Here is an 18,083-nt window from a genome sequence, read left to right as displayed (position 1 = left end):
TTCCTCTCCCAAAACTCCAGTAATTGGTCTCCTCACTTCCCAGACGTTTACAGACTGCTGTTAAAAGAAGAGGGGATGCTACACAGTGGTAGACTCGGCCCTGTCCCAACTGTTTGAGATGTGTTGCTGCCATCAAGTTCAAAATGAGTTCATATTTTTCATGAAATGGTAAAATGTCTCACTTTCAACATCTGATATGTGTTCTATGCTCTATTGGGAATAAAATATGGGCCTATGAGATTTGTAGATCATTGCATTCTGTTTTTATTTACATTTATTTACATGTTACAAAGCATCCCAATTTAAATTTTTTTTGGGATTGGGGTTGTAATGCAATGTAAAAGACAACAGACATTTTCAAATTAGGTCAAATGGAGATTATACATATATATATATATATATATATATATATATATGTGTCTGTGTGTGTGTGTGTGTATGTATATATGACGACCTCCTTGTTTCTACGCTCATTGTCCATTTTGCCACCTTTTACCCTGTTCTTCAGTGGTCAGGACCCCCATGGACCCTCACAGAGCAGGTACTATTTGGGTGGTGGATCATTCTCAGCACTGCAGTAACACTAACGTGGTGGTGGTGTGTTAGTGTGTGTTGTGCTGGTCTGAGTGAATCAGACACAGCAGTGCTACTATACACACACACACACACACACACACACACACACATATATATATATATATATATATATATATATATATATATATATACATATATATACACTGCAAAAAATGATGTCGAGTAAAATGATCTTAAATATAGTAATAAATCTAATGTGTCTCCTGTTGAGATTGTTGTAAGACCGATTTAAAATGATTTACCTTATTTTAGGTCATTTTACTGAGTACATTTATTTCACTATATTGGCAGATAATGTGTTTAATATTTCAAGTATTCATGTAATATTTCAAGGTCTGCTACAAGTGGCTACATTTCAGTTCAGGTTCTAACAAATTTTTACTTAAAACTGGAATAAACCTAGATGTTCTCGGTCCCACTGAGCTGTTCAGATTCTTAAATAAGGCCCTCTTAGTGCTCGAGTCTGTGTTAAACCATCAGACTCCTTCACACGGTGATATCAGCCCATCAGGAAAACACAGAACACCATTAGACACTGTGCAGAACCTTTTACTGGTTTCTATCATCATTTCAGCAGAAACAATCTCCAGCATACATATGACACATTTTGCCAGCCTTTGCTTTCATTTTCTTTCCATCTGTGCGCGCGCACACTGGCACCAACATAAAAGAAGCCCCAGTTCAGAATCTCCCATCATGCCTCCTCCGGCGCGCGCGCGTGCGCGTAAAAAAGCTCCTTCACTGAAGAAGCGCACGCAAGCGTCTGAAGGGGGCAGTTTACTAACCACCCCCCCACACCAACTACCCCCACCACACCACCCACCCTTCCTCGTGCCACAGCGCGCGACAGAGATAGAGATAGAGAGAGAGTGAGAGAGTGAGAGCCATGGCTTGGATGATGTGCACGTGCGTTTTCCTCTCCTGGTAAGTAAGAAAGTGCACTTTTTGCTGTCTTTTCGCGCTCGTGCTTGTTTGTTTCGCCGCTGTAAGCGCGCGCAGTGCTGGTGTGTTTGTAATGCGGACGGTATTTGCGGTGTGTGGATCTGTTGCGCGGCGCTGGCCGTGTTTCTGTGCCCGTGTGTGAGTGGAGTGATGCAGTAAAGTGAGTTTTAAAAAAGATGGAGAACTTTTTCAGCAGCTTTTTGTGAAGAAAAATGAAAATGTTGACCCCCCCCCGCGCGCGTTCTGCAGTGTGCGGCAGGTCTGGTCAAGCGCACCGACTGAAACCAGCATCTATTTGGATAACATCACGCGCATACTGGACAGGTTACTGGACGGATACGACAACAGGCTTCGACCGGGATTTGGAGGTACTGCAGACATTTGTCCTCAAATTCACTTTAATTCTGCAAATTAAAGTGCTGATACATCACATATCGCGTTGCATCACAACATCAGATGTTTATATTTGATATTTAAGTGTGAGAGAATAAAGTTGACCACCTCAAATCTGTCTTACAGCTGTAAATATTGCATCAGCTCACAACAGAGAACTGTAAACCACATTTATATAGTAGGAACTTACTATTTATTAAGTTTAATAGATTTTAATCTGTTCTTTCCAAACAATCTGACGCTCACAGTGTCTGCAGGTCCTTTACTGAATGATTAAAGTGCACGAAATAGAACAACATAAACCAAAAATGACCCTCTCAGATGTCTTTACAGTGGTGCTGATAGGAACCAGGGGTCGCCATGACTACAACACAGATATAGACATTTTATTTACTATCCAGAACCACCAGTGAACCTACACGAGTCTTCTGAGTTTATATGGAATGTTGATGATGGAAAATAGTGGAAAATCTGAAATAATAAGTTTTCTTTGGGGACTATTTTGCCTCACAGCGCCCTGCATGTATCCCTCCACCATGAATGGAGTTTAAGTTCTCTAAACTATCATAAAACAGTGTCTCAGTCATCAGGCAGTGAATTCATAACCATTTCATGTAGGAACTTTCTGTGAGGGAGCTTTTAGAGGTGGACGTCTGGTTCCTGTCACCACCACTGTGAACAGTTCTGACTCGGTAAGTTTATCTAGAATGGAGCGTTTCACACCAAACCACTCTGAACGACTCTGTTTACCTGCAGATTTTTTTCTGTGGGGACTATTTTGTTTACAACGCCCTGTATGTATGAGTTTGAAATGATATTTTAGGCCCAAACTATCATAAAACTGTCTGTTTGGTTGAGAAGTGTTCTTTCATGACGATATCCTTCTGTTGAGCACCGGTTTCCAAGTAATGCTTTGCTTTATGCTATTTTATGGACATTAACATGGATATAAGCTCTGTATCTGTATCACATGCACTCTTAGAAAAGATGGTTCTTCAAGGGTTAGTAAAGGGAACGGTTCTATTTGCTAAAATGGTTCTTTACATGATGAAATTGTTCTTCAGATCGATATAGAATGTGTTATGAACACTTCAGTAAGCAAAATGGTTCTGTATAATGGTGAAAGGGTTCTTCAGATTGATGGAGAATGTGCTGCAGATGGTTGTATATAGCACCTTTCTAAAAAGGGTCCTATATAGCACCAAAAAGGGTTCTACTACAAAGAAAATAGTTCTATACTGAACCATGAACACACAAAGAACCCTTTGCATGGTTAAAGGGTATTTTGCATGATGAATGTGCCGCAGATGGTTCTATATAGCAACTTTTTGAAAAGGGTTCTATATAGCACTAAAAAGCGTTCTGCTATTGTTACAAATTTGACAGTGTAAACTTTTTGGTGCTATAGAGAACACATTCTCCATCAGTCTGAAGAACAATTAAGCATGAATTGTTCTATATAGAACTCCTGGTTCTAAATAGAACCATTTCCTTTACGCAGCATCTTTTTTCAGATTGAACATCAGTGATAATATTGCAAAAATTAAAAACGAGCCATATGATGGTGTTGAAATATCACCGTATACCAGTCAGTATATCAACCAGCGCTACACTCATAACATGTAATAATGGTTCTTCAGTTCTTCTTGGCTTGAATGTGTGGTTCTAGGAAAGGCATTTCATTGGTGTAGAAATTTTATATTGCATGGAGTTTAAAACACACATCAAAAATGCATCCATTGAAAGGTTCCTTAGGGAAGTGAATGGTATCACCCCAGAGAACCCTTATTTGGTTCCATCTGACACCTCTGTTTTTGAGAGTGCTAATTTTCCCTCTTTAAAAGTTACGTTTCTGCATATTTACTGTTCTGGTTAGGGATGCAGAACTGTGACGGTGAGCGTCATTGAGGACAGACATTCTGTTAGTTATGCCGGCTATTGTGGCCGCATTGTTAGGACGCCTCACTCCAGCTCTCCTCCCGCCGCCCAGCGCTGGTGTCATTAGTGAGTTACATGATTGCAGCTGTCAATATGGTCAATATCGAGAGAATATCGATTGGTAAGCACAGCGTCGTGAATCGAAGCCAATTGTGGGTGATTTTACAGTGACTCATTCAGTCGAATCTCAGCAGACACACTGACAGTCTAGTGAAATGAATGGATGAATGAATGAATGAGTGAATAAATGAACACCACTCATTTTCAACAGAGAAAGCAGTTTGTGATTGTTAGTCTATTCTTTCATCACTTTAGGCTCATTGTTTTCATCAGTTCAGTTCAGCACTGTTTATAACACGTATGAGGTCCAGCAGGCACTGGTGGATGTGTTTATTTCTTTATTCCTTTTTTAAAAATGTATTTTTTCTATAGAAACACAATGTCATCTCTGTGTAGGTCCTGTCACCGAGGTCAAAACAGACATCTTTGTCACCAGCTTTGGTCCAGTGTCAGATGTGGAAATGGTACGTGAGTAAAAGTCAAGCGCACTTCACTTGTACAGGGTATGGATGCAGCAAGTGGAACAGAATATGCTTTAAAATGCTTATACTGTGAAAAAGCATGAGTGTATATATATATATATATATATATATATATATCTGTTGTCAGAAGAAAACCTCATATATCCAAAATGGTAACTTTACAGGAGAAGGAAAAAACATACTGTACTTTTAATGTAAGTCAATGGAACCAGACTTTTTCCGAGTCATTTTTGGGCCGTTTCTTTTGGTCCATTCATCATGAAATTTACACACAATGTAAAGAACAACAAGGATTTTCAAATTATGCCAGAAACTGAAAAATTACTAAAATGGACATACAAGGTTTTTCTTCCGACAACAGTGAGATATATATATATATATATATATATATATATATATATATATATATATATATATATATATATATATATATGTATTCTATTATAGTCTTATAAAGGTAGCAGTCATGATATGCTGATTTGTTGTTTGTGTAAAGCTCGAGGCATCGTATATCGTGAAAGTTATATATATGTGTGTGTGTATTTTACATAATTTAAAATGTCAGTTGTCCTTTACATTATTTCACATTTCATAATGAATGGTCCCACAGAAATGGTCTAACATTTCATTGAATAAAACCTTATTACATTAACTTACATTAAAAAATTATTCACTTTTAAAAATCTTCTTTATTATACATGATTTGGTTTCAGGAGTGATGATATATTGCGCAAATAGGCGTCTGAAATAAAAAAAAAATAGAATCACAAAGCTGGTCAACTTGAATTTCATCACAAAGTGTTTATTTGCTCATAAAACACTAATTTTAGAATGAAGCCCAAATACAGTAAGTAACAGTTTCATGAATGTCAGTGTTTTTGCTTAATCATTTCCAAAGCTCTCCTCGAGGAAGCCTAGCGCTATCATCCAATACCTGGTCTATCAATAATTAATCAATACTTCAATTTAGTCAGTGTTAAATCAGGTGAAGGAATTGAACAAATCCATGTGATGGCTGGAGTGCAGCGAGAAGTCAGGAACCAAACCTGTGTTTTTATAACTACATACTTAACAATGATGGTTCCTCAAGGGTTCTTTAGTAAAGAATATGTTTCTTTGTGGATCCATGAACACTCAGAGAACCTTTTGCATGATTGAAGGGTTCTTTGCATCCTGAAAGCGTTCTTCAGATTGATGGAGAGCGTGTTGTCCATGGTTCTATAGAGCACCTAAAAGGTTTCTTCTATTGTTATGTTGTCAAGCTTGTAACAATAGAAGAACCCTTTTTGGTGCTGTATATAGACTCCTTTTCAAAAAGGTTCTAAATAGAACCATCTACGGCACATTCTCTTTCGATCTGAAGAATGATTTCACCATGCAAAGAAGCTTTTAATCATGCAAAGGGTTCTTGAAGTGTTCATGGTTCTGTATAGAACCTTTTTGAGAATGCATGGTGAAATGGTTCTTCAGATTCATGGAGAATGTAGTAGATATGGTTCTATATAGCACCAAAAAGGGTTCCTGTCTTGTTATGATGTTAAGCTTGTAACAGGAGAAGAACCCTTCCTGGTGCTATATAGAACCCTTTTGGATCCATGAACACTCAGAGAACCCTTTGCATGATTGAAGGGTTCTTTGCATCATGAAAGGGTGTGTTAGATGGTTCTATGTAGCACCAAAAGGGGTTCTTTGTTTGTTTCGATGTCAAGCTTGTAACAATAGAAGAACTCTTTTTGGTGCTATACAGAACCCTTTTCTTTTCTAAAGAACCCTTAGAAAATGGTCATTTTTAAGTGTGCAGCTCACAAGATATCAACTACTGTTTAAAACCAACTGAAATGGCGCTTGTTTACGTTTATTCTAAAGCTCAGTAGGAGTGTTTACTGCTGAGATAAATGGTTTTAAGCAGTATATACTGTATATATGCACATATACCAGTGTTTCATCATGTTACCACTGGCTAGAATGTCTGCAGTAATTGCTTCCAGTTCTTTTACGTCCGCTGCCTCAAGTCATGTCCATTCCAGCCTTCATTATTCTGGCATTTGGGCAGGATGTCATTAGAGCAGCTTAGCTTAGCGATTTTAATCTGGTTGACAATCCCTGTCAGTGAGGGTCCCGGCTGAGCTGACTTTTATTCCCCTCTGTGCTATACTATCCTCCACGCTGCCATGTGATCCGCCCCGACAATCCGATAGGCAGTATGGATGATAAGTCTCCACGCGCAGCTCTGGAACACAACAACAGTCGTGTTGAGTAAAAGCAGCCTGGCTCTGTTGTTTGGCCGCGTTTCTGATCTGTAGGCAGAGTCGTGGTCGCTGTGCTGTGTGTGGCTCAGAAACCGCTTGGGTCATTACTGCCGGTCAAAAGTTTGGGGACACCTAAAATGTCTTTGGCGATTTTCAGGCTAAAGTAGAAACATCTGCAAAGGTTTTCTTAGCATACAGTCTTGCAAAATTGAGGCACCCCTGGTCAAATCGTATAATTAGTCGAAGGTTCATGGTTCTATGTGGAACCATTTTCTTTACTAAAGGACCCTTGAAGAACCATCATTTTTGAGTGTAGTTTGCATTGTAGTCCATGCAGTAGTAATAAGCCGTGGTATGTAAGGGAAGCCTGGAATTATAAGGGGTTAATTCTATATTTTGTGCTACAAAATGGCTGAAAATGTTTTATAATAATTAAACAAAGAGATTTTAATAATCTTATGTAGTAAAATCCTGCATGTCTTCACAATTAAATAAAGAATTTAATTTAAACATCCATCCAAAGACTAGACTTCTGGTTACAAACAGTACCTGTAAGAATATCTGTGATCAACTGGCAGAGATTCGTTGTTATATCTGTTGTTTTCTACTGACCTGTAGTTAAAACTGACCTGATGATTTGTGTTAAAAGCAGTCGGCGTTCCCAGACTTTTGTTATGGAAAGTGCTTCGTTGCTTCACTGTATAAAACGGCACGTATCCATGTCACTCAGGAATACACGATGGACGTGTTCTTCCGGCAGACGTGGATAGACGAGCGGCTCAAGTTCGAGGGCCCCATCGACATCCTGCGCCTGAACAACCTGATGGTCAGCAAAATCTGGACTCCGGACACGTTCTTCCGCAATGGCAAACGCTCCATTTCCCACAACATGACCACTCCCAACAAGCTGTTCCGCATCATGCAGAACGGAACTATCCTCTACACCATGCGGTAAGACTCACTGCCAGAGCCCAGCGCTTCCCAAATCAGCAGCAAAGTCCTTCACCCTTTCATCCTCACGCTCTGCTCAGGGCTGGCAGATGTACGGAATGCTCAATAAATCATCGCTATGAAGGGTGTGCCAGAATATTTGGCCAAAAATGACCAAAAATGACACTTTTTTATAGCTGAAAGAGTAAAAACGGCAAAGAAATTAACAGAAAAAAATAAATGGGCCAAGTGCCTCCATATCTAATATAATAATAATAATATACTGTTGCAATAGTTGTAATATACAGTACTTCTCAATACTACAGGTCCTTATTCATTATTTTTCAGTTTTCATTGAAAAGCATAAATATGAAGCAATATAAATGTACGGTCATTTGTGCAATTGTACAAAAGTGACCCAGTTTGTCCTCATTTTTGGCTTTATTTCAACATTTTTTATTTACATTTGTAATTTTAACATGTTTAGTGTATTTTACTATAATTTTAATTTGTAACTTTACATGCAGTTTTAAGTTATGAATTGAATACAGCTTTTATAAGTGTCATATGTTCCTCCACTTCACTTGTAGTGGCACAAAAATTAAATTTGCTGCAATTTATGAATATGCACTAATCAGTGACTGAAAATTTGTCTGCTGTATTTTCTACTGTATTTACGGTTGTTTCCAGCTACAAATCATTGCTGTCAGGACAGAACCTTGTATGTCCATTTTTGTTTTTTATTTTTTGACATAATTTGGAAAAGGCAGTTGTCCTTTATGTTATGTCAAAATTTCATGATGAATTGACCAACAGAAATGGTCCATAATTACTTAGAAAAAAATATTTCTCCATTTACTTTTATTAAAAGTTAAGAACGTTTTTCCTTCTCCTGTAAAGTTACCTTTTTGGTGATAATAAAAAAAAAATTGGTGTTGTTTCATACGTTTTCATTGCTTTATGCTGTTTCTGTCTTTATTCACATGCAGACTAACCATCAATGCAGAATGTCCAATGAGGCTGATAAACTTCCCAATGGACGGTCACTCCTGTCCCCTGAAATTCGGCAGCTGTAAGTCAACTGTAAAAGCTCGTACTGTCAACTGTAGAGGCATCTGGTGATTTGAGCACAACTGGAGCTTGTTGTTTTTGCCTCTGTTCACCGCAGACGCCTACCCCGTCAGTGAAATCGTGTACACGTGGAAGAAAGGGCCGTTATTTTCAGTGGAAGTTCCTCAGGAGTCGTCCAACCTGCTGCAGTACGACCTCATAGGACAGACTGTTTCGAGTGAAAGGTTAAAGTCCAACACAGGTAACATGATCTGTAAACTAACGATTACTTCTGTAATCAATTAATCACCAACCTTGTGCTTCCACTAACTGGCCATTTTATTAGAAACACTTACCTTGTGCTTCTGCTAACTGGCCACTTCATTAGAAACACCTGCCTTGTGCTTCTGCTAACTGGCCACTTTATTAGAAACACCCACCTTGTACTTCCACTCACTGGCCACTTTATTAGAAACACCCACCTTGCACTTCCACTCATTGGCCACTTTATTAGAAACACCTACCTTGTACTTCAACTTACTGGCCACTTTATTAGAAACACCCACCTTGTGCTTCTGCTAACTGGCCACTTTATTAGAAACACCCACCTTGTACTTCCACTCACTGGCCACTTTATTAGAAACACCCACCTTGCACTTCCACTCATTGGCCACTTTATTAGAAACACCCACCTTGTACTTCCACTCACTGGCCACTTTATTAGAAACACCCACCTTGTACCTCCACTCACGGGCCACTTTATTAGAAACACCCGCCTTGTGCTTCCACTCACTGGCCACTTTATTAGAAACACCCACTTTGTACTTCCACTCACTGGCCACTTTATTAGAAACACCCACCTTGCACTTCTACTCATTGGCCACTTTATTAGAAACACCCACCTTGTACTTCAACTTACTGGCCACTTTATTAGAAACACCCACCTTGTGCTTCCACCTACCATGACCTACCTCAGAGGTCCACTGTATACAGTCGTGTGCAAAATTTTGTGCACCCCTAGTCAAATTCCATGTTGGAATGGCGTGTACGACTTCGCTCATGTCCTGTCTCTTGCAGGTGAATACATAGTCATGACGGTTCACTTCCACCTGCAGAGGAAGATGGGATTTTTCCTGATCCAGACGTACATCCCCTGCATCATGACCGTCATCCTCGCTCAGGTGTCTTTCTGGATCAATAAAGAATCCGTTCCTGCCAGGACTGTATTTGGTAGGTCAGCGTTTTGTGGATTTCTCTTAATCTGTCCTCCTGGTGTCTTGCTGTTAGGGATAAAATTAACCATTGGTTCGATAGTGGGGATGTGCGTGGGGACTCGAGTACTCAGTGATCACTTATCACCAATCAGTAATCAGTAATCATGAGTAATCACGTTTCAGGTATTTGTTACGTTTCATCACAATTCTGGGAAACTGCTTTTTTAGCAGGACTGTTCTTCTCATATACTCACACATATGTATTATACCACGCTTTGCTGCTATGAAATGTGGGGGCCTTATTGTGGGTGGGTTGCCAAGGATGCATCGTTACTTGGAGAATGTCGACCTGAAAGCTGGATCTTATTAAATAAAAACAGATGTATTTATATTACATTGTGGGATGTCTGGACTCTAGTTAAGGAATGCTAATCTGAAGATTTACAGTAGGAGGGGAGCTGTACTCGCTCTTCCAGTTACTTGGCATTCGTGGCACGTTTTTTGTACTTTTATGTCTGTGTATAAAGTAAGCTTCATTAGCTTAATGCACAACTGTTGGCAGAAGTTGATGATGGACCTGAATCACTCAGAGTGGCTCGTTTTCTGTGGCGTGGTAAAGGAGGACGAAAGCAGATGGATTACAGTCGCAGGCTCGCTCATTCTGCTGTATTCTCTCTCAAACAGGGAGGATAATATGGTATCATCGTTGTGAGGAATCAGAAAATACCTGTTTCTGAGTGTATGATGGTTTTTTCACACTTCACCTGTGAAACTTGTGTGACTTTTCTGGAAAGGACGGGACAAACTAGCATTTTAGATTCACTGCAAGTGAAAAATCAGTTGCCTGTTTAAAGAACGTGACTCGGATAAGTGCTACATTAAAATTAAGAGGCGATTGGCTGTTCAGCCCCGTGAGTCATGGATAGTTATGGATCGAGGTGCTTCCCTGCCTCACCTTATGTACCTTAAACATGCAACACGGATCAGACCAAATCAGAAAACTGATCTGACTGATCGTTGAATAATTTTTGCAGTAATAATTGGCAGATTCTGATTATGTGTCCCTAAAAAATCTCTAATTATATCAGCTTTACACTCTTAAAAAAGTTATTCAAGGGTTCTTTAGTAAAGAAAATGGCTCTATGTAGAACCATGAACACTTCAAGGACCCTTTGCATGATTAAAAGCTTCTTTGCATCCTGAAAGCGTTCTTCAGATTGATGGAGAACGTGTTGTACATGGTTCTATAGAGCACCTAAAAGGTTTCTTCTATTGTTACGTTGTCAAGCTTGTAACAATAGAAGAACCCTTTTTGGTGCTATATATAGACTCCTTTTTAAAAAGGTTCTAAATAGAACCATCTACGGCACATTCTCTTTCGATCTGAAGAATGATTTCACCATGCAAAGAAGCTTTTAATCATGCAAAGGGTTCTTGAAGTGTTCATGGTTCTGTATAGAACCTTTTTGAGAATGCATGGTGAAATGTTTCTTCAGATTCATGGAGAATGTAGTAGATATGGTTCTATATAGCACCAAAAAGGGTTCCTGTCTTGTTATAATGTTAAGCTTGTAACAGGAGAAGAACCTTTCCTGGTGCTATATAGAACCCTTTTCAAAAAGGATCTATATAGAACTATCTACAGCACATTCTCCATAAATCTGAAGAACGCTTTTATGATATGAAGAACACTTTAATCGTACAAAGGGTTCTTAAAGTGTTTATGGCTCTATATAGAACCTTTTTGAAAACACATGGTGAAATAGTTCTTTAGATTCATGTAGAATGTAGTAGATATGGTTCTATATAGCACCAAGCTTGTAACAGTTGAAGAACCCTTCCTGGTGCTATATAGAACCCTTTTCAAAAAGGATCTATATAGAACTATCTACAGCACATTCTCCATAAATCTGAAGAACCCTTTAATCCTGCAAAGGGTTCTTGAAGTGTTCATGGTTCTGTATAGAATCTTTTTGAAAACGCAGGGTGAAATGTTTCTTCAGATTGATGGAGAATGTAGTGGATATGGTTCTATATAGCACCAATAAGGGTTCTTCTATTGTCATGATGTGAAGCTTGTAACAGTAGAAGAACCCTTTTTGGTGCTGTATAGACCCCTTCTCAAAAAGGTCCTATATAGAACCATCTACAGCACATTCTCCATCAATATGAAGAACCCTTTGATGATGCAAATTATGCAAAGGGGTCTGTAATTGTTCATGGTTCTACATAGAGCCATTTTACTAAAGAACCCTTGAAGAACCATCTTTTTAGGAGTGTATATTATCTCTATTGTCTGTTATCAGAAACTTTAGTCTCTTAAAATCGGCATCGGACAGAAACATCTTCAAATCGGTCCGATTTCAGAGAGAAGACGCTTTTTCTCTGGGTTCAGCTGAAGTTCAGCTGTGTTGTATGTTAAACTGTGATGAGCTTTAATCAGCCGCAGCCTCGGGACCGAAGGCCTGTTAATGCTGTGGTTCAAGCTTTTGATTTCATTTTGTGCCTTTTGTAATTTTGCTGGGTGGAATGTGATGATCTGGACTGTCTGCTGGTTCAGCTTGATTGTAATTGCATGAACCTCCGACTAAAGTCTACAACTGAAGCTCTTCCCTCTTTGACTGAGACATCAGCAGAAGCCAGTTAACCTCCACGTTAACTTATGTCTTCATTTTGGGAGAAAAGAGAGACAGAGAGAGAGAGAGCAAAGAGCGAGAGACATTGAAAGGGACTGTAAGACTCTTCCAGCCATGTCAACAGAACCTTCACTAAAAGCTGAAATCTCCCAGAGCGCTCTGCTCAGGGACGTGATCGACTGAGGTTAATTCGGACCAACTTTTTCTTGCTCATAAAAGCGTTTCTTTGCCTGCAGCGCTGCTTTTTTACCAGCGCATCTTCCTCTTCCTTTTTTCCTTTTCTTTTTTTGCTTTCACTTCCTCGCTGCCCCTCTTTGCTTCTCTCACACAAACTGAGAGGAGACAGACGTTCATCCAGCCTGACGCTGCAGAGTTAGCGTTCTTGGTTTAACTGCTGGACTGAATGGTTGGGGATGGTTTGCTCCATGAGCTTGGGGAGCTTGAATGTTTCCTGGAAAACCCTGAATCTTATTTTCATGTTTGGTTTATCAGCTTTTTGAGAGTGTGGTGTGTGGGGGGCATTAGTGGGTAACCTGCATCTGTGAAAGCACCATTATATGGTGCCTTCTAGACACTGTCTTTTTCAGGGATGTTCATTTTTACGTGTTATAACATACAACGGCTGTGTAATCAGAGAGTGCAGGTGCTAGACTGACCAGCCTGCAGTCCAGAACTGTCTCCCACTGAAAATAAGTGCAAAAATACAACAATGAAGGACCTGTTTGCATAGCCGAAGACTTGTATAATAGAAAAACAAATAATTCCACTTTTAAAACTGATTTAGTTTTGATTATTAAGTACTGTTAAAGGACAGTTGTGTAAAACAGTGGTAAACATGCTCCTGTTCCATGTTGTTTGGAATGTGTTCTGGGCGTCAAATTGGGAAAGAGCATATATGTAAAAGAAACAAACACTCTCAGAAATAAAGGTACTAAACTGTCTCTGGGTCAGTTCCCCTCCTGTCACTGGGGTGGTTCCCTCAAGGGTCCATCTCAGTACCTTTAGTCAGGGAACATAACTGAACCATAATTCACTGAAATGATATGTTCTAAGCTGTACTGACTCCACACACCCCGTCTCGTCTCCAGGCTTTTATTTTACTGTTCTGTTTAAAACATTCGGTTATGAAAAGGTACAAATACGAACTTTTCACCTGGAAACACTTATTTAAGGTTCACAATCAGACCTTAAAACCACTGTTGGAGCTTTGAGGGAACATTTACACTGTTTGTACCTTGATGAACGAGAAACGTACCTGAACAGAACCTTTATTTCCAACAGTGTCTGACCTCACCTCTGTCTGATCCTCTGTCCAAACATCAGTGTGCAGTTCCTTCTCCCGTGCTTCCCTCGAGCCACATGTAGAGCAGTAGAAGCAAAAGACTTACTCCTCTTTCAGCTTCGTCCGTCAGAGCGATTTTAAGCCGTGTTGGTAATGAGGGAGCGCTGGAGTGATTTTAGCTGAAGGCAGCCATCAGTCTGGCTTGTTAAGAGGACCATGAGTCTGCAAATGATCTGTGTGAAGTTTTAATGGTCCAAAACTCACCAATCGCTCCTTCTTTTCAGTCCCAGTGCTTTTATACTGGTGGAGATGGGTTCCAAAAAGGCCTCTGCTGATTTATATTAATGACCCGTTTTACACCGCCATTCATATCCCCCATAACCAGAAAGGAATAAAGAAGCAGGTCTGCACATTCAGGTTTAACTCCAATTGAGATGTATGTACCAAGAGAGCACTGAAATAGGGCTGCACAATGTATCGTTTATTAAAAAATACAATTATTGTGTCCACTGCGCCTCATGTGGACCTGATGTTGTGTGCTTCATTGCATATGAACTTGGTGGATGTTTATGTGCTAGGTAGAGCAGGTACTGTTTGGGTGGTGGATCATTCTCAGCACTGCAGTAACACTGACATGGTGGTGGTGTGTTAGTGTGTGTTGTGCTGGTACGAGTGGATCAGACACAGCAGTGCTGCTGGAGTTTTTAAACACTGTGTCCACTCACTGTCCACTCTATTAGACACTCCTACCTTCTCAGTCCACCTTGTAGATGTAAAGTCAGAGACGATAGCTCATCTGCTGCTGCACAGTTTGTGTTGGTCATCCTCTAGTCCTTCATCAGTGGTCACAGGACGCTGCCCACAGGACGCTGTTGGCTGGATAATTTTGGTTGCTGGACTATTCTCAGTCCAGCAGCGACACTGAGGTGTTTAAAAACTCCAGCAGCACTGCTGTGTCTGATCCACTCAGACCAGCGCAACACACACTAACACACCACCACCACGTCAGTGTCACTGCAGTGCTGAGAATGACCCACCACCCAAATAGTACCTGCTCTGTGAGGGTCCATGGGGGTCCTGACCACTGAAGAACAGGGTAAAATGGGGCTAACAAAGTATCAGAGAAACAGATGGACTACAGTCTGTAACTGTAGAACTACAAAGTGCACCTATATAGTAAGTGGAGCTGATAAAATGGACAATGAGCGTAGAAACAAGGAGGTGGTCATAATGTTAGGCCTGATCAGTGTATGTAACTGTATAGTCCTAACACTGATACGTTCTCGATATCGTACATCTCTATACTGATCTGGATTCTGTTGTTTTTTTCCTTCTCTGTAATGACTCATCATCATCTTTCAATAAGCTGCTGACAGCATGATGGTGGTCTTTGTTGTACATGGAAAACAATGCAAATCATGCTTTGTGTTGTGTTTATTCTTTGACTAATTGAAGAGACTGTTCTCCAGACCCACTGGGAGTGAGTGGGTGGAATAAAAGTTCAGCAAAGTAAATCTGCAGCAATGAGTTTTCTAAAGAAATTAAACAACCTCATGATTCGCCCCACACCTCTCGCCCCTTTTTAGGAAAGATTAAAAAGACCAGATCCATCAGTTCTCTAGTTTTTTATTCCCCTGAGATCCTTTTATGGCTTCCGTCTGTGTTTATTTACCAATGGATTTTGAATTTATTTGTAAGTGACCGTTTTCCAACCTCTCTTTATCTCTTAGAAGTAAACAGGCTGTTTTTATTAAAGTGGTTTAAAAACATTCGGGGTTGAAAACAGCCGCTCTATAACAGAAGATATGCTGGTGTAATCTGACCCAGCATTGCCGCTTTATATTAATAACCCAGCAGGCTGAGTTACTCTGATACAGGGTTATGTTGACCCAACACTGGGTTATTTTAATTCACTAATAAAATACAGGCAGCATTAAAGTCTTACAGTTAAAATCATAATATTCAGTGTTAAATTTAGACAAATATCATTCAAGTCCACCTCCTTGTTTCTACACTCATTGTCCATTTTATCAGCTCCACTGACCATATAGTTTCACTTTGTAGTTCTACAGTTACAGACTGTAGTCCATCTGTTTCTCTGCATACTTTGTTAGCCCCCTTTTACCCTGTTCTTCAGTGGTCAGGACCCCCATGGACCCTCACAGAGCAGGTACTATTTGGGTGGTGGATCATTCTCAGCACTGCAGTAACACTGACGTGGTGGTGGTGTGTTAGTGTGTGTTGTGCTGGTATGAGTGAATCAGACACAGCAGTGCTGCTGGAGTTTTTAAACACTGTGTCCACTCACTGTCCACTCTATTAGACACTCCTACCTTGTCAGTCCACCTTGTAGATGTAAAGTCAGAGACGATAGCTCATCTGCTGCTGCACAGTTTGTGTTGGTCATCCTCCAGTCCTTCATCAGTGGTCACAGGATGCTGCCCACAGGATGCTGTTGGCTGGATATTTTTGGTTGATGAACTATTCTCAGTCCAGCAGCGACACTGAGGTGTTTACAAACTCCAGCAGCACTGCTGTGTCTGATCCACTTAGACCACTCAAATACTGTCTGCTCTGTGAGGGTCCATGGGGGTCCTGACCACTGAAGAACAGGGTAAAAGGGGGCTAACAAAGTATCAGAGAAACAGATGGACTACAGTCTGTAACTGTAGAACTACAAAGTGCACCTATATAGTAAGTGGAGCTGATAAAATGGACAATGAGCGTAGAAACAAGGAGGTGGTCAGAATGTTATGCCTGATCAGTGTATATAGTGCTGTGAAAAACTATTTGCCCCCTCCCCAATGTCTTCTATTTTTTGCATATTTGTCACGCTTGAAAGTTTCAGATCATCAAACTAAAAAAAAAGGTAAAAAGATAAAAAAAATGATGATAAACTAATGAATAAACTGTAAGGTAGTTTATCCAGAACGTGTGACACTCAGAAAGGACCAATACAGCCTTTTATACAAATAACAATAAATGAAGAGCACATATTTGTCATGTACTGTATGTTATTAATATCCATGAAATGAAGATTAAATGAAGGTTCAATTATTTGCTGTACACCAACCATAGTTTAGGATCCACTGTGTTAGCCTACAGCTCAGTGGCTAAGCTAACAGTCAGGACTGGGTGGCAGCACAGAGATTCCCAATGATATATTTGCATAATGCATGCTGGGTGTAGTGAGAGGAGATTGATGAATGAAAACATAATAACAATATAAAATCTGGGGTTCTGTCAAACTGATGAGGCTGAAGGATGTAATACTGCTCTACAGAATACTGCAATAACAATGAACATGAAAAAACATCACATACTAAACTCTAGTTTTAGGCCCGAATGACTGAATCTAACAACGACATCCCAAAGCACCGTGCTCATCTAATTCAGAAAGAAATATCCTTGCAGCACAACCTGTGCTACCCCGGGCTCGTGAAGGATGCTGGACAGCAGCCATCAATTTTATTTTCACTCCAAACAACCAAAACAAAACCAAACAACCAAAACCTGCGCTGGTCACTTTTCAGTGGCTTCAGACTAGACTTCTCAGTCCTGTTATCCAAACTAAGCTTTTCGGCTCTTCAGGCTTTTCTGCTGCTGCTGCTGCTCGTCTCTCTCTCTCTCTCTGTTCCCTCTCCGGTCTTTTAAAAGGCGCTCGCTCTGAGCACCCGAGCCGAGAGAGAACGAGAGCTTGTTGCTCCGCCTCCTCGTCACCGCCCCCGCTCCGCAGCTCGGCCGCCTGGATCAAACGTGAGGTGAAGTGAAGCAGCCTCACTGTGGAACAGCAGGTGGGGCCCAGGCTCGGAGTTCAGGACTCACATCCCGCCTTTGTGTCTCTTGTGGCCGTCATCGTCGTAGTCTGGTCTCGGCGGCTGACGTCCTCCTGCCACCATCACTCGCGTCCCTTGGCGGTGTTTGGAATTTGCGTGCCGCCCCCCACTCACTTGCGGTTCTCCTCTATCCGCCATCCGTGCCGGGCTATGTACTCGCTCAGAGTTCGGGCCCCGCATTCCTGCGACTCTCGCGGCCGTCATCGGGGCCCAGGAGATGGGCGCATGCCATAGTCCTCTTTTCCATCATCATGCATCAAGAAACTGAAAGCAGGAAGGCGGAGCTTTTCTGAGATGCTTCTCTGTGACTCTTAAAAAGCATAAAAAACAACTCTACATAATTTTTACCCCTGTACTCATTCAGCCATGACATGTCTGGTGTCTGAAGTCCGCTTCTCTAGTTTTACACTGGAGCATTAGATCACTTAAAGGGGAATTCCACTGATTTTTTAAAATTTCAACTTAAATAAATGG

At 40.6% G+C, this 18,083-nt stretch overlaps 1 protein-coding gene across 1 annotated transcript in view; it reads left to right on the top strand.

Moving 5' to 3' along the window:
- The first annotated feature begins 1,445 nt into the window (after window positions 1–1,445).
- gabra6b (gamma-aminobutyric acid type A receptor subunit alpha6b) overlaps window positions 1,446–18,083 on the top strand; it is a 50,087-nt gene continuing 33,449 nt past the window's right edge. The window contains exons 1-7 of the mRNA XM_036588094.1: window positions 1,446–1,521; window positions 1,789–1,907; window positions 4,327–4,394; window positions 7,392–7,612; window positions 8,581–8,663; window positions 8,760–8,903; window positions 9,719–9,871. Coding sequence (XP_036443987.1) covers window positions 1,484–1,521; window positions 1,789–1,907; window positions 4,327–4,394; window positions 7,392–7,612; window positions 8,581–8,663; window positions 8,760–8,903; window positions 9,719–9,871 — 826 coding nt within the window. The 5' untranslated portion in view covers window positions 1,446–1,483. The remainder of the gene's footprint in view (window positions 1,522–1,788; window positions 1,908–4,326; window positions 4,395–7,391; window positions 7,613–8,580; window positions 8,664–8,759; window positions 8,904–9,718; window positions 9,872–18,083) is intronic.

This window comes from Colossoma macropomum, unplaced genomic scaffold (assembly GCF_904425465.1).
Source record: "Colossoma macropomum unplaced genomic scaffold, Colossoma_macropomum, whole genome shotgun sequence".
Classification (NCBI taxonomy): domain Eukaryota; kingdom Metazoa; phylum Chordata; class Actinopteri; order Characiformes; family Serrasalmidae; genus Colossoma; species Colossoma macropomum.
Note: the sequence above shows the minus strand (reverse complement) of the source record. Positions and strands in the feature narration are given on the sequence as shown.